Source organism: Microcaecilia unicolor, chromosome 7 (assembly GCF_901765095.1).
Source record: "Microcaecilia unicolor chromosome 7, aMicUni1.1, whole genome shotgun sequence".
In the NCBI taxonomy this organism is placed as follows: Eukaryota; Metazoa; Chordata; class Amphibia; order Gymnophiona; family Siphonopidae; genus Microcaecilia; species Microcaecilia unicolor.
Genome location: NC_044037.1, coordinates 224,707,763 through 224,727,944, shown reverse-complemented (window position 1 = coordinate 224,727,944; position 20,182 = coordinate 224,707,763). Strand labels below are relative to the sequence as shown.

The 20,182-nt window shown below is 41.1% G+C and overlaps 1 protein-coding gene across 2 annotated transcripts in view; it reads right to left on the bottom strand.

Moving 5' to 3' along the window:
• Positions 1–20,182, bottom strand: part of SP3 (Sp3 transcription factor) — a 107,678-nt gene that overhangs the window by 33,335 nt on the left and 54,161 nt on the right. For both annotated transcript variants that reach the window (XM_030208842.1, XM_030208843.1), the window contains one exon: positions 15,543–15,735. In XM_030208842.1, the coding sequence (XP_030064702.1) occupies positions 15,543–15,735 (193 nt within the window). The remainder of the gene's footprint in view (positions 1–15,542; positions 15,736–20,182) is intronic.

Genomic DNA, 20,182 nt, shown 5'->3' with positions numbered 1-20,182 from the left:
TATTAAATCCACCACTTTTTCCTTACTTTGAAACAAGTTTCCCCTTGTGCATGGTGCACGTGCTAACCTGTCATGTATATTTATTTATTTGTTGCATTTGTACCCCACATTTTCCCACCTATTTGCAGGCTCAATGTGGCTTACATAGTACCAAAGGCGTTTGCCCAGTCGGTGGATAACAAATACAAAGTTGTATAGTGATCGTATGAGGTATAAGTGGAGGGTCGGAATGGATAAAGATTGCGTGATGTCCTGTTCGATCATAGTCATGCTGTGTTGGTAGGTGAAGAGGGTTACGTGGGGTCGCTGGGGTAGGCCTTTTTCAAGAGGTTGGTTTTTTAGTGATTTCCTGAAGTTCAAGTAGTCGTGGATTGTTTTCACAGCTTTTGGGAGCCCATTCCATAGTTGTGCGCTTATGTAAGAGAAGCCGGCTGCGTAAGTTGTTTTGTATTTCAGTCCTTTGCAATTTGGGTAGTGTAGGTTTAGGTAGGATCTTGACGATCTGATATCCTTTCCTTATACCTGAAATTCTGAACCATGCCAGTTTTTTCGCACATACTGCCGCGGATGATGTCCTGGAGGAAGTGTCATGCTTCATAGGTTATTGTTTACTACATTCCAAAATATTGTGTATTTGCTCATGCAATATTCTCTTCTATCCTGTGGGAGGACCTCTATACATAGTGAATGCAGAATATGAAGCCACTTATGTACTGCATAACATACAGCTGGTGAGCTGCAATCCTAGAACCGAGCATAATTCCCTGGAACATCATTTTACTGATGCTAACAGCTTTGGCCTCTTACCCAGTGGGGAACTGGAGTATTCTATGGAGTGCTTCACTTTTTCTAATGCTGTTTTTCCACTATTACAATTAGTGTGGTGCTGCACTCTTCTAATCCCTGGAGAAGTTTGAATTTATTTATATTTGAGTTCTAGCTGCTTTGCCACCTAAGTACAGGGGAGTCTGCTACACCTAAAAGCAGCATTTTTGAAGATGCCTATGAATGAAGACCATCACTGATTCTTTTGGAGCACCGACACACTGTAACAAAACATACTGGATATGGGTTGCTTTTCTTCTTGTTGAAATGAACTAGTACAGATATTCTTCAAATGAATGCTGGACAGGTGCCGTCTTCACAAAGAGATACTTGAGTCACGGCTCAAGAGGAGCCTGAATAGAGGCCTACCTATGACTATTATGGTGAAGGTCTCCATGAATGGGTTGAGTATCATGATTCTAATACAGATAAGTTTAGCTTATAAGATCTGGAGTACACTAGAGCTTCCAACAAGAAGAGCTTCTGCTTTTTATCTGGTCAGGCCAACTGCACTCAAGAAATGCTTTCTTTGTTGCTGCTTCTTTGAAAGCAGCCTAGATGGAAATCGTGACATAAGCAATGATTTGTAATGATTCCAAGGATTTAGGTGCTGAGACAAATAATTCATGCAATAGTCAGAAAAGAGATTTGTTTCCATTAGTGGATTCACTGGGATATGTTGATGAATGTTTTTCAGAAATTGTTCAAAACAGTATTCATCTCTGGAAACTGATGCACTTGTGTTTTCACTGGACTAGAGGAAAAAGGAAGTCTTCCCCTGGAATGAACACCGGAGAGCAGACTCTGTGCAACTTTAGTGCTTTAACACAAAGGAAGAATAAGTCACTGGTGACATGTCTATCTTTTGAGATACACACGATAAAAAATATACAGATCCAATTCACTAATCCAAAATTTATGTGAAAAACCACAAAGAATAACAGTGAATCAAGGTACTAGCACGCCTACTTATTGTATAAGGAGGAAAAAGACCTCATCAAAACTGAGGCACGCAACTGTAAGTGAAACTGGATCGCAAAATAAGCGGATCAGCATGCACACTGTAAAAAAAAAAAAAAAGTCATCACTGGTCAAAAAACCTCCTGTAACATTCAACTGTAACAAAAAGCCATTCTATAGCAAAAATAATCTTCAGTTCTTAAATATAATATACTGTTAATCATCAACAAACACATCTTCAATCGCGCAATTGAAGATAAGTGTTTGCTGACAATTAACAGTATATTTTTGTTACAATTGAATGGCTGTTGGCAATAGATCTACTCTGTTTGTTCTTTTTGTATTTTGTTTTTTATCAGTCCTTAAATATATGTATATCATTTTAAACAAAGTAGTCTTGAGGAAGCAGTTGATATAAACTTTTAAACAAGCACTGACAACATGCCCTGAACACTATTGAACAGCAGGATCTAGACATCTTTTCTTTAAACATCCTTTTTCTTGTACTGTCAAGCAACAACAGTAAGCCAAATCCTACAATCTTTCTAGAATCAGATGAATCCTTGTTAAGCCTCCTCCTTCTAAGGGTGTCCTTTCTGACATGGTGCTTCTTATGGCACGGCTCTTGCTCTGTCTCCTGTGAGAAGGATCCATTCCTTGGCCCCGGACAGATTTTCTATGCTGTTCTATAGCTGACTCTGGCCTCTCACTTGCTTTGTGAATGCCTTCAGTTGGAGGTGATACACTTTGGACACTTCAATGGTCCTATGGCACCTCTCAGTGGCATTCTGGCACAATGGGAGCAGTTTGGGACATCAAGATTGGGTCCCTAAAAGTGCAGATGGAATGCCAACCTATGATGGACATCTGTTCACATTAGTGGAATAAGAATTCACTCATGTCGCCACAAGTTTGTGTCAGTTGTCAGACAAATAAGTCACAGGAGGAGGATGTGGTGTGCCTCTTGGTGGAGAATAAACTTTTAAAAATTGCCCACCTTATATGTGGGTAAAATTTTGCATATAATTTTATCTGCAGCACAGCATTCCTGGAGGTGGGATTTGGAAATACAGATGCACTTTAAAAATTTTTTAAAATAAATGCTCATTTACTCAGAAAAAGTATCTAAGTAAAAAATGTGGTACAGATGTGTACAAGTATTTTATTGTATTTTTATTTGGCTTTTGCATAAAACGTTTCAGTAGGTGCTGAGGCAAGTTTCGAGCAGGTAGACTGGGAATTGCCCTGTCCTCGGGTACTTTTTTCTTAGCACATAGTGGCAGTCATTTTAAAAGAGCTATTTACATTTGAGATGTAAATAAGCCTGTGCTTAAACATTCATCTTACATAAACGTCTAAGTTCCCATTTTAAGAAGCCAGGATATGCACATCAGAAAATCAGTGTAGGCTAACAGCAAGGGATCGTGGTCTGGGCATGTTTTGGAGAGAGCTAGAGTGTGCCTAGAAAATACAAATTTATTTCCCATTTTAAAAAGTGAAAAAATGAGGATGTCCTAACAGATTAATATCAAGCATGCTCTGGCAAAGTATGTTTTAGTAAACTGTTCCTATTGAGCAGCCCCCTCCCCCCACACACACACAAAAAAAAGGGCCAAACTGGCAAGGGATAACATTTTCTGCAGCAGTGCTGGAAATCTTTATATTTCTGAAATAGCAAAGACAAACATATATGTGCCATAACATACACATTTATCTTGCCATTCTACAACATCAGTGGGCATATACTAGCACATGCACATTTATGTGCTAGTTTTGAAACCACTGAAATTTTTGATGGTTTTGCTTTCTAAAATGGATGTTTAATGCTGCACACGCTGACACAAACATCCATTTCTCCTGTATATTAGAACAGCCTTTATTGTCAGCAAATTCTGTTCTAAAATATTAGTAAAACTTGAGACATCCTAATCAGGACATCTCAATTCCGACTTCTATGTTCTTCCTAAAATGGAGCTGAGTACATGTCTAGGCACTTAGAAAATGTCACTGAATAACTGCAAGATGATTATACCAGTTGGAATCTTCAAATAAGAAGATAAGCAAATTGGCAATTTATCCCTACATAATGTGGAATAACCAAGAAAACTCTCAGCTCTCTTTATCCACTACCTTGTCTTTCCTTCCGTAAATATTTGCTGTAAATTACAAGTCCCTGGTAATAAAGAACACAGAACAGTAGTTATTTTAAGAAGATTGTCCCTCTATCTCATCCAAGGGAAGGGGACTTGTAGACAGAACAGGTTCAGGGATTTACACAGTCAATTTCATTTCCATTAACTCCACGGCCAGGACCACAAGGTATTCTATAGTATAACAGAGCACTGTAATTGCTAGATGGCTTTAAATCCAAAATGTTCCCACACTGAACACTTTTTAATTTTACTCTCTTGTACATATCCATATACTACTTGGCAAGGGGAAGAATTTTTTTAAAACTTTTTTTATATCAATAAGATCATAAAGAAATACATATTAAGCCTGCAAAGACAGTTATTCAAGAAAATTCAAAATTGCTGTAATGTTAAACTTTATAAAGATCCACAAAGAGAGCCAAGTGAATTTAGAAGCAACAGGAACAGAATATGCATGCACCTCCTATCTGAAGCTAACACAGGATCATGTCATACCGCCCACCTCCTCCTCAAGTCCAGTCCTTCTTACAATCCAAATACCTGAAGGTCCAAGCACATATATTTAGTACTTTAAACCCCAACGGCAAAAAGACAAGCTCAGAAGGGAAATAGTTCTCTTTTAGAAATATCAGAAGTGCGGTTAGCTTTACCTTTTCAGAAACAGCTCTCTCCAGGAAAGCCCGCTAGATCAATGGTATCCCACAGATGGCCAACAGAACTCCCCCCCCCCCTCCCCACCAACTGTACCCACAACTCTTCACCGCACAGACAGTTCACATTACTCACCGGAGGTACACCTTCCATGAGAATACACAGAATTCCATTAAAATATCTTTTAAACACTGCACCAGCAATTCCAAGCTGAGGTGGGATGGATTGTGAGAATATAAAAGCCTGCTGTCCTCGGAGAATACCTGCTACAGGTAAGTATCTTCGCTTTCTCCAAGGACAAGCAAGCTTATTTATTCTCACAAATGGAAAATCCCCAGCATCCGGGCTCACCAAAAACAACACTGGACAATTGGGCCTCGCAACGGCAAGGACATAACACAGATTAACCTGAAACTATATACAATCTGAAATGAGAGTGCAGCCTGGAACAGAATAAAATGGGCCTAGGAGGGTGGAGTTGAATTCTAGACCCCAAACACATTCTGCAACACTGTCTGCCCAAACCGCTGTTGCGTCGGTAAACTGCTCAAGGCAGTAGTGTGATGTAAATGTGTGGACTGAAGACCACGTTGCAGCCTTGCAAATTTCTTCAATGGAAGCTGACCTCAAGTGGGCTACCGACACGGCCATGGCTCTGACAATATGAGCTGCGACACGACCCTCTAGGGCCAGCCCAGCCTGGGCACAAGTGAAGGAAATGCAGTCTGCCGGCCAATTAGAAATGTTGTGTTTCCCAATGGCGACCCCCATCCTGTTGGGATCAAAAGAAACAAAATGTTAGGCAGACTGTCTGCTGTGGAGCCTGGTCTGCTCTATGTAACAGGCTAATGCTTTCTTGCAATCCAAGGTGTGCAAGGTGCTTTCGCCAGGATGGGCATGAGGTCGGGGAAAGAATGTTGGCAAGACAATCAACAAGTTCGGATGGAACTCCAACAGTACTTTCGGCAGTAACTAGTGAGTGCAGAGGACTACTCTGTTGTGATGAAACTTAGTGCAAGGTGCATCCACCACTAAGGCCTGAAGTTCACTGAATCTACGAGCTGAAGTAACAGTCACCAAGAAAATGACCTTCCAGGTCAAGTAATTCAGATGGCAGGAACTCACTGGCTCGAAAGGAGATTTCATCAGCTGGATGAGAATGATGCTAAGATCCCTTCTGCCACTATTACCCTTTTTGGAGCCCAACTCACCCCAGTCTTCAGCTTTTGTTATCTTGAGATCATTTGGGACTCCTCTCTCTCCTTCCTTCCTTAATCTCTCATCTACCCAAGATTTCCTTTCTCCTGTTTAAACAGTTGTGGACTGTACACCCACCATCTTTTTTATCATAATCTTTCTCAAGTCCTTATCCTCTCATTCTTTACATCCCATCTGGTTTATTGCAACGTTGTTTATGCAGGTCTGCCTCACTCCTCTCTAAAACAGCTCTAAACCCTCCAAAATGTTGCTATTAAAATGCTCTGCCATGCCCACCGTTCGGACCTTACCGCACCATTACTAAAGCTACACCATTGGTTGCTCCTTGAAAAACGCATTACTTACAAGATAGCACTTTTAAACATTTAAGGCTCTCAGAATAGGACTTCCAGACTACCTCACACGTTTTACTATCCCTTACTATCCCATAATCCATTAGTGACCACCACCTTGTCCTTCCTAGCCCTAAATCAGCCCATTATGAATCCACCAAACACTGTGCCTTCTTTTTCCTTTCCCCTTTTATCTGGAAACTCTCTCTCGATTTCACTCTGCAGCAAACTTTCTTTTGAAATCCTTTAAAGCTAACCTGAAAGCTTTCCTTTTTGAGCAGGCTTTCGGGAACTCAGGATGATGGGTTTTCCAGCATAAGAATATACCCTGTACCACTTCCCTGTCTCTCCCCAATCCTTTGTGTGAATGTTTTATCATTACTATTCTAATTGGTGTGTCCTTACTTCTATATGTATTTTAGTTTTGTAAACCGCTCTGCTTCAGCAGCTACAATGGTCTAGCAAGTCAAAATAAACAATAAAGTGTAAGTAGTTTCTGTAATGGTGTTTTAACTGTTTGAACCCACTATTGAAAAGCCCTTTCATGACTTGAGAAATCAGTGGATATTAGGAAGCCAGTAGCCCATCAATGTGAGCACGACAAGCTGAGGACACTTAACGGCCCTTTTACGAAGTTGCAGTAAAAGGGGCCCTGCGCTAGAAGCGGTGCGTGCTTTTGTTGCCTGCCAAGGCCCCTTTTACCAGAGGGTAAAAATGCCGTAAAGAGAAATGGCCATGCGGTAAGTTCGCACTTGCCGCATAGCCATTTCGGGGGGGGGGGGGGGGGAGCACTTTCCATCACCCACTGAGGATGCTAAGGGCTCCTGCACTAACCCGGTGGTAAAAATATGGAAATAAATTTACATAACACCGGAAATGGCACACGTTGGGGGTGGAATTACAACCAGGCTGCTGTAGTAGTTTTAGATTGGCACACGGCAAGCCTATTGCCACGCGTCAACCTTTTAATAAAAGGGCCCCTTAGAACATAAGGACTATAATGAAAACGGATTTGTGGCCATTCCTGAGGTCCCAGACAGCAAAACCTTTTCTAACTGGGGGCAGAGGCACATCTGGTAAATGGTTTCCTTGCAACAATTAAAATATATTGAATAGGTACTGGAAGCTCTAGCGTAGAGACTAGCACTGCTCAATGTTCACACTGTGAGAACTAGAACTTTCAAATTACTCTAAAGGAGGAAGCCCTTGTTCTGTGTACTTAACTAGCATATAGTATGAACTCCATCTTTATTTATTTCTTCGTTACATTTGTACCACACATTTTCCCACCTATTTGCAGGCTCAATGTGGCTTACATAGTACCATAGAGGCATTTGCCAATTCGGTTGATAGCGGATACAAAGTTATATTGTGGTCAGATGAGGTAGGTGTGGATCAGGCGTCATGGGGTCGAAGGAAGTGAAGATTATAAATTGTCCTGTACGATCATTAGTTATGCTATGTTGCTGGGTGCAGGGATTTATGTTGGATCGGTGGGATAGGCCTTTTTGAAGAGGTGAGTTTTGAGTGATTTCCTGAAGTTTAAGTAGTCACGGATTGTTCTCACAGCATTTGGGAGTCCATTCCATAGTTGTGCGCTTATCTTCCTTCCCACTGCTACACAGGAAGGTTTGCAAGTTTCAGGTTTATCTGATAATATACAGAAACAAAACAAAACAAAACATAAAAAAAGAAAACAAGATAAGTTAGTCCAATAAAAAGTATCATCTTATTTTCTTTTTTATGTTTTGTTTTATTTCTATTACCTTTAAAAGTGGACTAACACAGCTACCACACCATTTTACTCAGGTTTACCTGATATACTGCTGTAATCCAGACCTTGACAAATTTTCTTTGTATTTAGGAGCCAGCCCAAAGTGGCTGAGACTTTTACCCCCAACCCCCACTGTTTCCACTGAAGCAAAGAGGAGGGGAGAGGTCTCTTCTGAGGTCCACCACAGCTCCTTTAGGGTTAAAGAAAGTTTAGGAAATTAGGCCATGAAAGTGTGAGCAGGAATGGGATGCAGAGCCTCCACAGACACAGCCAAACCACAGTATAAAAGTAAAACAAAACTCTTTATTGATGTGTTCATACAAATATAGACTGAAGCCTGCTCTCTTCACAGGCATGGTAACTTAATAGTAAGAATAAAGTCTTGTCTCTTCCAAGTCAGTTACAACCTCCACAAGGCCCACGATTCACAGTGTGCACCAGCCTGAAGTTAGTATTAAACAAAAGGCACAAAGATCAGGAATCTCAGAATTCTACTGAAAACTTTTTCCTACCTTTAGCCAGACTTCTGTGAAAGTGTACACTGGAGGGCTGTTACTGTCTTCCCTGGGCATTCCTGGCTCGGCTCTTGCTCTAGGCTTTTGTCTGGCAGGACCACACCTGCTGAGCAGCAATGATAATTGCTCAAGGGAGGTCATTTGAATCAGGGACTGGGACAAGAAAATCTTTACACACCATCATTGTCCCAAGAAATTCATTGCACACTTTCAGATCCTTTGGAAGCACATGCTCAGCTTGCAGCAAGGGTAATCACACAAAGAAGGCCATTTGTATCATCGCACCATTGCTCCAGCCAGGTCTGGGACAAGGAAATCTTCAAATGTTATTATAACCCCATGCACATCACTGGATCCTTTTGGAAGTACTTGGTCACTTGCTGCTGTAATATCATTAAAAATGTTAAAACATTAACCCAAGGATGACAAATTTGGTGCTCTCACAAAGAAAAAATGTTTAATACTGAAGGAGGAATGCTTGACAGGTCAAGAACGATATGCCAGACCTAACCGTTAGTCTTTAAAACATCTGACCTGGAGAAACTTTTGAATACCTTAAAAAATTATTGACATAGTCATGCGGTGCTTTGAGCTGCGCAAGGACACACAATACTGAAGAGGAACCTGAACATAACAAAAGGCTCCCAGTTATATAATTACCCTAGTGTATTGTTATTTGAATATACTTATTGCTGTAATTGCCCATTCTTTCTGTATACCACCTTGGGTATACAAGTGGTAAATAAATCTTAATTAATAATACTGAACTGGGACCTGTGCATAATCTTGAACTTCTTGAACAAGCAAGTGTAGATGTGCCTATATATCAAACTAGAATCAGCTTATAATACTGAACTGCAAATTTGCACTTCTCAATACACTTGTAGATGCACCTATATGTAACCAGGGAGTGTCTTCTTTCTAGTCCCCCTTCCATCCAGCCTCTGCCCTCCTCCTCTCTCCTCCTTACATCCATGGTCTACTCTCCTTTTCTCTACTTCAATCCAGCCTCTGTCCTCTCTCTGCCCCCTTTCCATCCAGCCTCTGTCATCTCTCTCTCTCCTCACCTCTTCTGTCCAGCCACTGTTCCACATCTCTGCTCTCCCCCCTCCCCCCCATCCAGCATCTACTTCCTGTTCCCCCTCCTACCCCTATACTCCTGCTGCTCACTGTTGCTTCTGTAGAGCAGCAGCAGCAGCAAAAGAAGCTCCGCGGGGCCGGACTTTCCATTGGCACGGTTGCTGGTCCCACCACTTTGGTGTCACGTCCCATGGGGCAGAGCCGGCAGCTTGTTCCAATACGGAGTCAATCTGGCCCCTCTGTGTTTATCTTATTTAGAGAAGCAGCAATGGGTGACAGTAGGCAGGAGGGAGGGAGGTGGGGAAGTCCCAAATCAGGACTCCTGATTTTTTGTGAAAACAAAAATTGATTCAAATTGATTCACCCAAAACGAATCAGTGAATCAATTTGAATCATGAATTGGACAGCACTATAGCACAGTGCCTGTGAGTGAGAATGAAATGCAGGAGACAGTGTAGTTAATATGTCTCAATAGCAAGTGGGTGTAGGGGGAGAAGGGTAACAACACAAGGGACTAAGAGCTCAATGCCTTCAGAACAAGAGGGAATCAGTGAGAAAACTGAAGCACAAGTTTGGAGGATGGCAACAAGCCAACATGCAGAACCACGTCCATACTGTATGCTCTAGCATGTCTGCATCAAACATTATAAATTGTTTGTGCTGAGGACACCAGCAGGACAGAAAATAAAAATGGGAGCAGAATGCCAGAGGTAAGCTCCCTTGGAGTAAATAAATGCACTGTCAGGCAATTGAGTCATAGTCTGTGTGATACACACAGGGGATGTTAAGGAGGAGGAAGACAAAACAGCAGCAAACAAATGGCGGACCAGCAAGGTCCATGAAGCTGACAACTCTGAAAAGATGGTCCTGTTCTCAATCCAGCCAGATGTAATTGGCAGCATACCATAGTGTATGGATACAGCCAAGATGTCTGCTAATGCAGAACCTGGGAGAGGAGTCTTGCACATTAGTGATTATGGGCCATGGAAGGGTTGGAGGCACCTTTTTTTCATTTGGCAGAATTGTAGCTTCCTTCATCCTCCTGATGCTTCTCCTATTGCCAGGGTAGGTACATTTTTCGTTGGAGAAAAATAGCTCTGTGAGATACTCAGTGTCTTCAGTCATGCAACTGGGCTTTCATCTTGGCAGAGCCTTTTTTTGCCAGCTGTTGTGCAGATATGCCACAATTGACTGCCTCAGGAAACTTATCCCTCTCTTTATTCCACTTTATGAAGTTCTCTAAGGAGACTAAAAATTGAAATTGATATCAATGAAGCAATAAAATTAACCCCCTTAGAGACCTCAATGACCCAACAATCTCTACATTATGCAATTCTACAGACTGAAGATTAAGCCACCTACAGACCCCTACAACCCAAACATTATTGCATAATGCAATCCATGGCACATAATTCTGCCTATATTTTAATCCCACCATAGTGAGACCCTGCAAACACATTGGTCAGAAAATTAATAAAGCCATGAGATTTCATATATGTGCTTTTCAATAGTGGGTTCAAACAGTTTCAATGTTACCTAAATTACATACAAATCCTCTATAACCTGAAGGAGCTCATTTGCCCTCACAGCATCTGGTGCAGTAGCTGGGGGACAAATGGGTATGGGAGGTTCAGGTAGCAGATCCAGATCTATAACCATTCTGCATCCCACAATATAGTGCAATGTTGTGAAGCAAATACACCAAGATGATGTCCACAGCTTTTCCGGGTGTAGTATGTCCTACATGCATACTGTAATGATCCAAGCTGTGGAAATGGCTCTTTAGAACACCAAAGGTATGCTCTATAAGCATCTTAGTCATGATGTGTGTCTCATTATACTACCTCTCCACAGGTGTACATGGCACTGCAGGCTGGTCAGCAACAATGGCTTGCACCTCTATGCTGCATTTCCTATTAATAAAGTATAATCATTAGAAATAGTTTTTATTATGCTTGGGTTTGTATATGTATGCCAAGCAATGTGAAAAGTAGCCAACTCCCTCCGCTTTGCAACTTCCCCAAAAAGTTTATGAACCATTTTTACCAACAAACTAACCATTGTGCTTTTCTTCTTACCCCCACCCCCATGCAATTCTCTCCCCTGTGCTTTAGAAGAACAAAATTTCACTAAGAGACGTGTGCTTTCCCTGACCCTGGCCAAAAAACAAATCTGTTGCACTGTTACACTTACCTTGGAGCCAGCCTTCATCACATTTTCTCTTTGCGAAATTGCGCCCAAGTAACCTGGCAGCTCCCTGGAAACTCTGAAACAATGTTCAGTATCTTCATTCATGCATCATATGCAATCTGGATTTTAAGTGAGTAGATGTGCTTTCTGTTGCAGAATGTTATTTCTCTATCAGATGGAGGTGGAAGAGTAACATCTGGCATACTAGCGACACTGAAAAATTCAGGATTCATCTCTTGCTCAAGGTGCTGTATATTAGAGAATGACATAGGGACAGGGACCCACAGTAAATCTGCAGTACATTTTCTTTGCCAAGGTTTACCACAGGTGCAGGAGCAAAACTTTTTCACGAAAGCCACGGAGCAAGTCTATGGCGAATCTCCTTTGCGTCGTGACAGGGAGGAAGGTAAGGGAGGGAAGAACAAAGGAAGGCGCAATAACAGAATATAGGCTCTTCTTTTTCTCTTTCCAAAAGTCAAGAGTATTCTGTTTGCAACAGAAGATGCCTAAGAAGAACGGAAGCAGAGCTTGGGTGAGCATAACAGGCTTAGCTGTGAAGGAGAACAATTGTGAGATTCTTTCTGCCATTTAGGAAATGGAATGTGGGTAATAGCACCCTCTGGAAAAGGGTAAATGTTGGTTGTAGAGGTTAAGCTGTAAAATTACTAAAGTAGAAATCTATTTTCTGCACCACTTTCATAAAGGATTTGTTTTCATTGTGAAAAATACAAATATATCACATGGAACCAAAAAAAATAATCCCATTAAATCTACAACGTAATATAGAGCTTTTATTCACCACCTGTTCCCCCTCTCTTCCTGAACTCAATCATGTCATTTAATACTTTCAAAGTTGTTTTGTTTATAAAACATGAAAATTTACTATCATTAACAGCAGCACTGAAGTTTTCCTCCCCTGATCTCCCCCTGTAAAGAACTTCTTTAATGATTCAACAATATTCCTGAACCATTCTTTTAGTCAGAGAACCTTCTGACTCAGAACTCTCTCTGGCTAAAAAAATGGGTCAAAAATATTGTACAGCTGTACAGGATATTGTTTCTTTTTATACTTTAATAAAATGATTTAAATATAAACTCTTGTTTGAGGCTTCGGCAGATGGGATCAGACAGAGCTTGCGGGGATGGGGTGGGGACAGAGCTCATGGGGATGGGGCAGGGACAAATTCTGTCCCCACATCATTGTCTAGCTCAAACATCATTAGAAGTTTTTGTTACTTTGTCCAAGGATTTTACAATTGGGTGCTCCTTCTTTTTGAAATTCTCTTATGTATTCTGTCAGTCTTCTAAAAAAAAAAAAATATATATATATATATATATATATATACACACACACACACACACACACATATATATATATATATATATATACACACACACATACACACTTCTCATTTGTCTGCCTTTCTTTTCTAAGTTTCCAGGAGAGGACTACTTTCGACTTGCTCAAGGGAATCTCAAATAGGGGTTTTAAAACGTAATACTGCTATTCTTAGCTTCTAATCTGTGACTTCCCTTTATTTTCTTTCCCCTTTATCTTTGGGCTACCACCCTTCTTTCCCCCCCCCCCCCCCCCAAATCATTGTGGATTTGATCTTTGACAACATTTTTTTTTTTTGCCTAATTTATATTTTTCCCTTTTAAAGCCTTATTTTGTTTCTATATTGCAAAGCTTTTCCATACAAGTGGGGTTTTTTTTGCTTAACACTGTTAAATTCATACATAATTTTTTTTTAAAAAGAAATTGCAGTCCATAATTGGCATTGTTATTATTAGAGGGAGGTAGGAGGGAGGGAGAGCGGGGGGAAGGGAAGGGATTGGGGGGGGGGGGGGTATTAAAAGTTAGATCTGTTAGCGGAAGGCTTGACCACCGCTTGTCTGTACTAAGAGTTGTTCGTTATAAAATGCTGTTTGTTTCATTACCTTGTTGGAAATATCATTAGCCTGAACTTTACAATAGAGGGGGGGGGGGGTGTGGGAGGGGGGATTGAAATAGAAAATTTGGATGACAAACGGCATCACTGTGGATGTCACGAATGTATGGTTCTCTATTAGTGTATTAATTTTAAAGGCTGTATATTCCTTGCTGAGTCATCAATAAAATGTTAAACCATAAAAAAAGAAATTGCAGGTAGCTCATACCTGTAAAAAAAAAAAAAACAAACATTTCCGTTTCTAGCACCTTTGATACTCAACACAGCAGCTCCTATCATTTACTGTCTACCTGGAACCACATGCCCTATACACACAACATTAAGGAACCCGGAGATCAGCCTTCTGACCTCTCTGCGCACTTCTTTACATGTAGGTCAAATCAGAGGATCACAAACTGGTGGTTTTGGTTCCAGCCAAAACCAAATTTGCAGCCAAAATTCAACACTCAGTTTCGGCCAGAATTGAAGCCGAAAACATGGTTTCATCCCAAGTCCATCCTCTCGAGCCAGTATCCCCCCCCAACAAGAAAAGGCTCCCCCAAAACAGAAAACCAGTCCCTCTCCCCCCATAGGTCCTATTTTATAAAAGTTCTGGTGGTCTTATGAGTCTTTTTCCATGATTTTATCATTTCAACCTATTTTCTTATGTTTATCTGCATATTTTTGGCTTTAGATATTTGGATGTATTGTCTCATTGGGGGGCCCTTTTACTGAGCAGTGGTAAGCCTACTGTGGGCTTACCACACGCCAATATGGAGCTGCCACTGGCCCAACGCGGGCGCCGGCAGTAATTCCACCCCCAGCGTGCAGCATTTTCTGTCACTAGCAAAAATATCCAGCACTAACCCACCAGCAGCAGATAGCACCACGAGCTACCTGGTTACCACCGGAATAGTGTGGGAGCTCTTACTGTCAACTCAATGGGTGGTGGTAAGTGCTTCCCACCCCCCGCATGGCCATTTCTTTTTTTCAGCCTTTTTACCCGCTGCAGTAAAAAGGGCTACAGCAAGCGGCAAACAGGGCCCCTTTTACCCTGCTTGGTAAAAAGACCCCTGGGTGTTTTTTCTGCATCAACTGTCACCCATCCGCTCTGGTCAGTAAGTATATTTTAACTTCATATAGGGTTACCATTGGATATCTATTATTTTTATCCATATCCATAGTTTTTTTCAATTAAGTTCCTAAGCTTTTCCGTTGACAATTACATTATCATTGATGTTTTAATGGGTATGTCATACTATTAGTATATATGTCTGTAACAACTGTTTTATATCTATGAATTTAAACACATTTTTTATATTATGCTTTCATTGATATATATATATGTTGGATTATTTTCCAGAAAACACTGCTTGACTCCTGAAGCAGGCGCATGTTGCGCCGAAATGCAGGACTGCATCGAGTCATTTGTCAGTTGACGTTTAATAAACTCCACATGCTGGTATCAAATTGGTCTACAGCCCTTCTTTTTTTTTTTTTTCGTTTGCCACAAAAGAGTTTAACAGAAAAAATATCCTGAAATGTTTTTACAATACAAACAGGTCATGTTTACATTAAAGTTACCAACAACTATTTACAACAGAATATATATAGGTACATTTTTTTTTTTTTTTTAAATAAACACTGAAAATGCTAACAGGAATTATAGAAGAATAAAACTGCACTCTCAGAGTAATGAAACATTGTCAAGCGTGAAACCGAAGAGGAGTATACGAATATTAACTGAGAATGTTTATGGCCTCGCAAATTCCACAGCAACGTAAATGCTATCTGCATTCTTTTAAACCATCATACAGCTGTGATGCATTTTTGACCCGTGAATGTTAATTTGCTTTAGGATTCTAAAACAACACTCTCTTATTCTCCATGGAGAGTAAGTAATAGATGCATACCTCCCACCGCCTTCCTTACAGTTGGGACAGGTGCAAGCTACTCGTCGTAGCCTTTTTCCCTCCTGATTTGGTTGGTCTCCTTCTTCATCTATCACTTGCACTCTCAAATGTGTCAAATCATTGGTGTTCAAAGTAGAGTCACCACCGAGCTGCCACTCTTCTGGGTCAGGTTCTTCTTCTTTAATCCGAATATCTAGGAAGAAAACATACACACACCCATAAGCCACAAAGAAGGTAAGAAGTGAAGAAACACAGCTGCAGCAGAGAGTAAATCCTATATTTGAGAGTGAAAAATATAAGCATCCCCAAGATACAATAACAAATCATGTGCATATTATATACTTTTATTGATTATATTTTATTGCATCCTAGTGATATTTTAAGTTCAAGTATTCAGATTAATAATGTTATATTTTTCTGATTATCTGCTGATCTGCATTTACTTACAATAAATTAATTTTTCTTCTATTTCCTGATAGCTATGCATTAAATATTTTTATGGAATAAGAAGCATAAGCATAATCATTTTGGAGAGAACACACTTACTAAAGTCAAATGCTCTGTTGGTAAAGCAAAACTGTTTATCTATACACAGTGTACTCAGAGGACAATGGGATATCAGTCTTCATGAGTAGGTTATGTCATCTGATGGAGTCTGGCACAGAAAAGGTACAGAAAATCTCTAGAGGTCCGCAAAGATTTCAAGCATGGTGAACCTCATATATGCAGGGTTCTCGCCTGCTAGCATCATCAAGCAGGGCTACTTCAGTTCCAAATATTAAGCATTAGGAGAAGACAACTTCTAGGAGGGATAAGTGGCCTTTATGATGACTAATATCTTGATCTCCTTGGAGAACATTTATTACAGGTAAACAACATTTCTTTCTCTGACGACAAGCAAAACTATATCTCTCACAACTGGAAATCCCTAGCTACAACAGCGAAGTCACTCACCTGCAGTAAGTGTTCTCTGAAGACAGCAGGATATAAGCTCACGCATGTGGACAATGTCAACGACGGAGCCCCAATGCAGATGCTGCCCAGTGTACCTTCAGCTTCTGGAAGCCTTTGGCAGGCCCAACCACACATGCATGCATGCATGCCCGCCCTCCCGCATATGCAAGCATGGCTATCCGCCCCTCACAAATAAAAAAAGCATAAAGAATGCAACTCGAGGAGGTGAGAAGGTATGTGAGAACTTACGTTCTGCTGCCCAGGAGAACACCTGATGCAGGTGAGTAACTTCGCTTTCTCTGAGGACAAGACTATAGTTCTTACATGGGCAATCCCTAGCTACCAGACTCACTGAAAACAAAGAACAGTCAATAGGAACTTACAATGGCAAAGCCAATTAGAATCAAAAACACTACTATCACGGAACAACACCCACCTGGGGTTAACCCCGCAGCCACCTAGAGGGTCTGTCCACAGCACTGCTCAGGCCTACCTACATCTGTGCCCATGGTCAACACTAACCAACCTTCCACTCCACTGGGTTTCTCTTGCCTCTCAGCAAGTCTCCCCACTCTCAAGTTATTCCCCGGTGATTTCTAGGATACTGGTGCCACACTCCCAGGGGTCCCACAGTTCCTAGAAAGCACTCAAAGACCCAAAACACAAACCATCAGGATTCTTAGTCGGTACAAGACATTAGAGCTAATAAACTAATGGGTTTATTATCACAGAAATAGAACAGTGGACAATATAAAACAGGTGGGAAAACAACAAGAAATAATAGGTAACTAAGTAAGGATCAATATTAAAACTATCTAAACACTGTCACTCCCTGGGTAGCACCTGGAGAGTTTCAGGAAAATAACTGCTCACAGTTCTTGAACAGGGCCTCAGGGCAGAGATGTTTACCCTCTGCACTCTCTGAGATTGGGGACAATCCAGTATCTCCTGGCTGGATTTGAACTCCAAGGCCAATCAGAGCCCAGAACACTAACTTTGAAAGTATCTGTCCAATGGCACAGCAGGTTACCTTCCCACAGGTCTTAAACTGAAAAAGAAAAGTCTTTTCTGCAACAAATTTAAAACAGAAAACAAACACCACCTCCTGGCTAAACAAGAAAAATACACGGTATGAAAAGATTAATACGGTTCACAGGCTTGGAAAAACCCCGGTTTCATCACAACTACTAACAAAAAAGATGCTGTTGTGAAGGTGCAGTCTGGAACAGAAAAGAATGGGGACTAGGATGCTGAAGTTGGATTCTAGACTCCAAACAAATTTTGCAGCACTGTCTGATCAAACTGGCTATCACGTCAGGTATTCTGTTCAAGTCAGTAGAGAAATATGAATGTGTGAACTGAAGACCACAATGCAGCACTGCAAATCTACTCAATGGAGGTTGATCTCAGGTGGGCAACCGACACTGCCATGACTCTAACATTGCAAGCTGTGGCATGAACCTGCAGAGTCAGTCCAGCCTGGGCGTAACTGAAGGAGATGCAGTCTGCTAACCAATTGGATAAGGTGTGTTTACTGATGGCTGTCCCCATCCAGTTTGGGTCAAATGAAACAAAAAGCTAGGTGGACTGTCTATGGCTTTAGCCCACTCCAGTTAAAAGATTATGGCTTGCTTGCAGTCCAAGGTGTGCAGGGCGCTCCTGCCAGGATGAGCATGAGATTTCAGGAGGATTGTTGGCTGAACAATTAACTGGTTAAGATGGAACTCCGACACTACCTTAAGAACTTAAAATGTCTGTGGAGAACTACTCTATTATGATGAAATAGTGTAAGATGGATCTGCTACTAGGGCCTGAAGCTCACATACCCTGCGAGCTGAAGTGACTGCCACCAAAAATAAGACCTTCCAGGTCAGGTACTTCAGATATCATGAGTCAGGTGGCTCAAAAGTAGCTTTCATCAGCTGGGTGAAGATGACGTTGAGGTCCCATGATACAATGGGAGGCTTTGTCAGAAGCAAACCTCACATACAGCAAACTAAGGCTGTACAGAGATGTGCTTACCCCCTACATGGTGATGGTAAACGCTAATTGCACTGAGGCCCTTATGGAGTTGTTTTTTAAGCCAGACTCAGAGAGGTGAAGAAAGTATTCAAGCAGTTTTTTGTGTAGGGCAAGAAAAAGGATATAGGGCCTTGCCCTCACATCAGACAGCAAACCTCTTCCTTTTAGTGAAGTGATTGCCAAACCTGATCCTGGAGGCACCCCAGCCAGTCAGGTTTTTGGGATATCCACAATGAATGTTCATGAGAGAGATTTGAAAGATTTGGAAGAGATTTGAGAAAGTAACCACAAACCTGCTTGTTTCCATATTTGCCAATTGAGAAAGAAGAACTTGGAGCTGTGGAGAGTACTGTTATACCAGAGTGAAATTTAATTTGGGTAGGTGTCCTCCCATCTCAGGTGAAGGAGATCTTTTAGTATTTTGATGGAGGATTTGATGATAAAGGACGAGGAAGAATGTGAGAATTTGTCAAGAGGAGTGGGAGGCAAAGAGGGTGGGTTAGATCTCTTTCAAATAAGAACCATCTTGGTTGCTCAGAAGAAAGTGATATATCAAACCACTTTATTGTTTGGGAAGCTTGAAATGCCACATGATACATTTTGAAATCTGGAATCTTTGAGCCTTTTCTAATTCCACTATATTGGCCCCGAATAGTGCCCCAAATACATTATTCGTATTCGGCCAAATAGCGATTTAAATTTGAATACATATACTGTGCTAAATCCTACAGAAATAAACTCTTGATCTCTGATTCACGTTGCTTCTTTTATTCATGTTAAAGCTCAATGCCCATTATTCATATTCGGTATTCAGATTCAGCCAAATTTTTCATTATTCATATTCGGCCGAAGAAACATGTTATTCAGTACAGCTCTACAGGAAACTACCCAAAGCGGAGTCTCACCCACTAGATTTGCTCCAATCTTACCCAACTTTTACTGGCTCCCTGTTCCCAATAAGCTAGGGCGCTAAGTTGAGCAGCTGCATAATACTTTTGAAAATTGGGCAGACATACCCTCCCTTAGCATGGGGCCTATAACGTACCTCTCCCTGCTTACTCTTGAGGGTTTAAGCTACCAAATGTAATGGAAGGCCTTTTGATTCATGATTCAAAAAAAACTGTTTTGATAGGGAAATTGGTAGTGCTGCAAATAAGTATAGCAACTTGGGTAGAATAATCATTTTTATCGCATTAACCCTACCCCACCAAGAGACAGTTAAACCCTCCCAGCATTCTAGATCCTCCCAGAGTTGCTTAAGTAATTGTAGTCTGAAATCTTTGATATGCCACAGCCTCCAGACGCAGACATTGAGGATTTCCTGTGCAAGTGGGATGAGTTATGTAATTCTACCCTAGATAGTATGGGTCCCATCAAAGTTTTGCCCAAACTCACCCACAGGGTGTCACCCTGGTACAATTCAAGATATTCTCCATCTGAAGAAGCAGTGTAGAAAATTAGAGAGAAAGTGGTCCAGACATAAGTCTGATGCGAACAAAATGCTTTGGAGAAAGAACATCAGGAATTGTAAGAAAAAGACTGTAGAAGCTAAAACCCTCTACTATAAAGAGCAAATTGGTTGTAACCACTCAAATACCCATAAGCTCTTTAGCCTTAATAGGCTTCTGCTGACCGAAAACTTATCATTAACTGTAGCCCTCCCT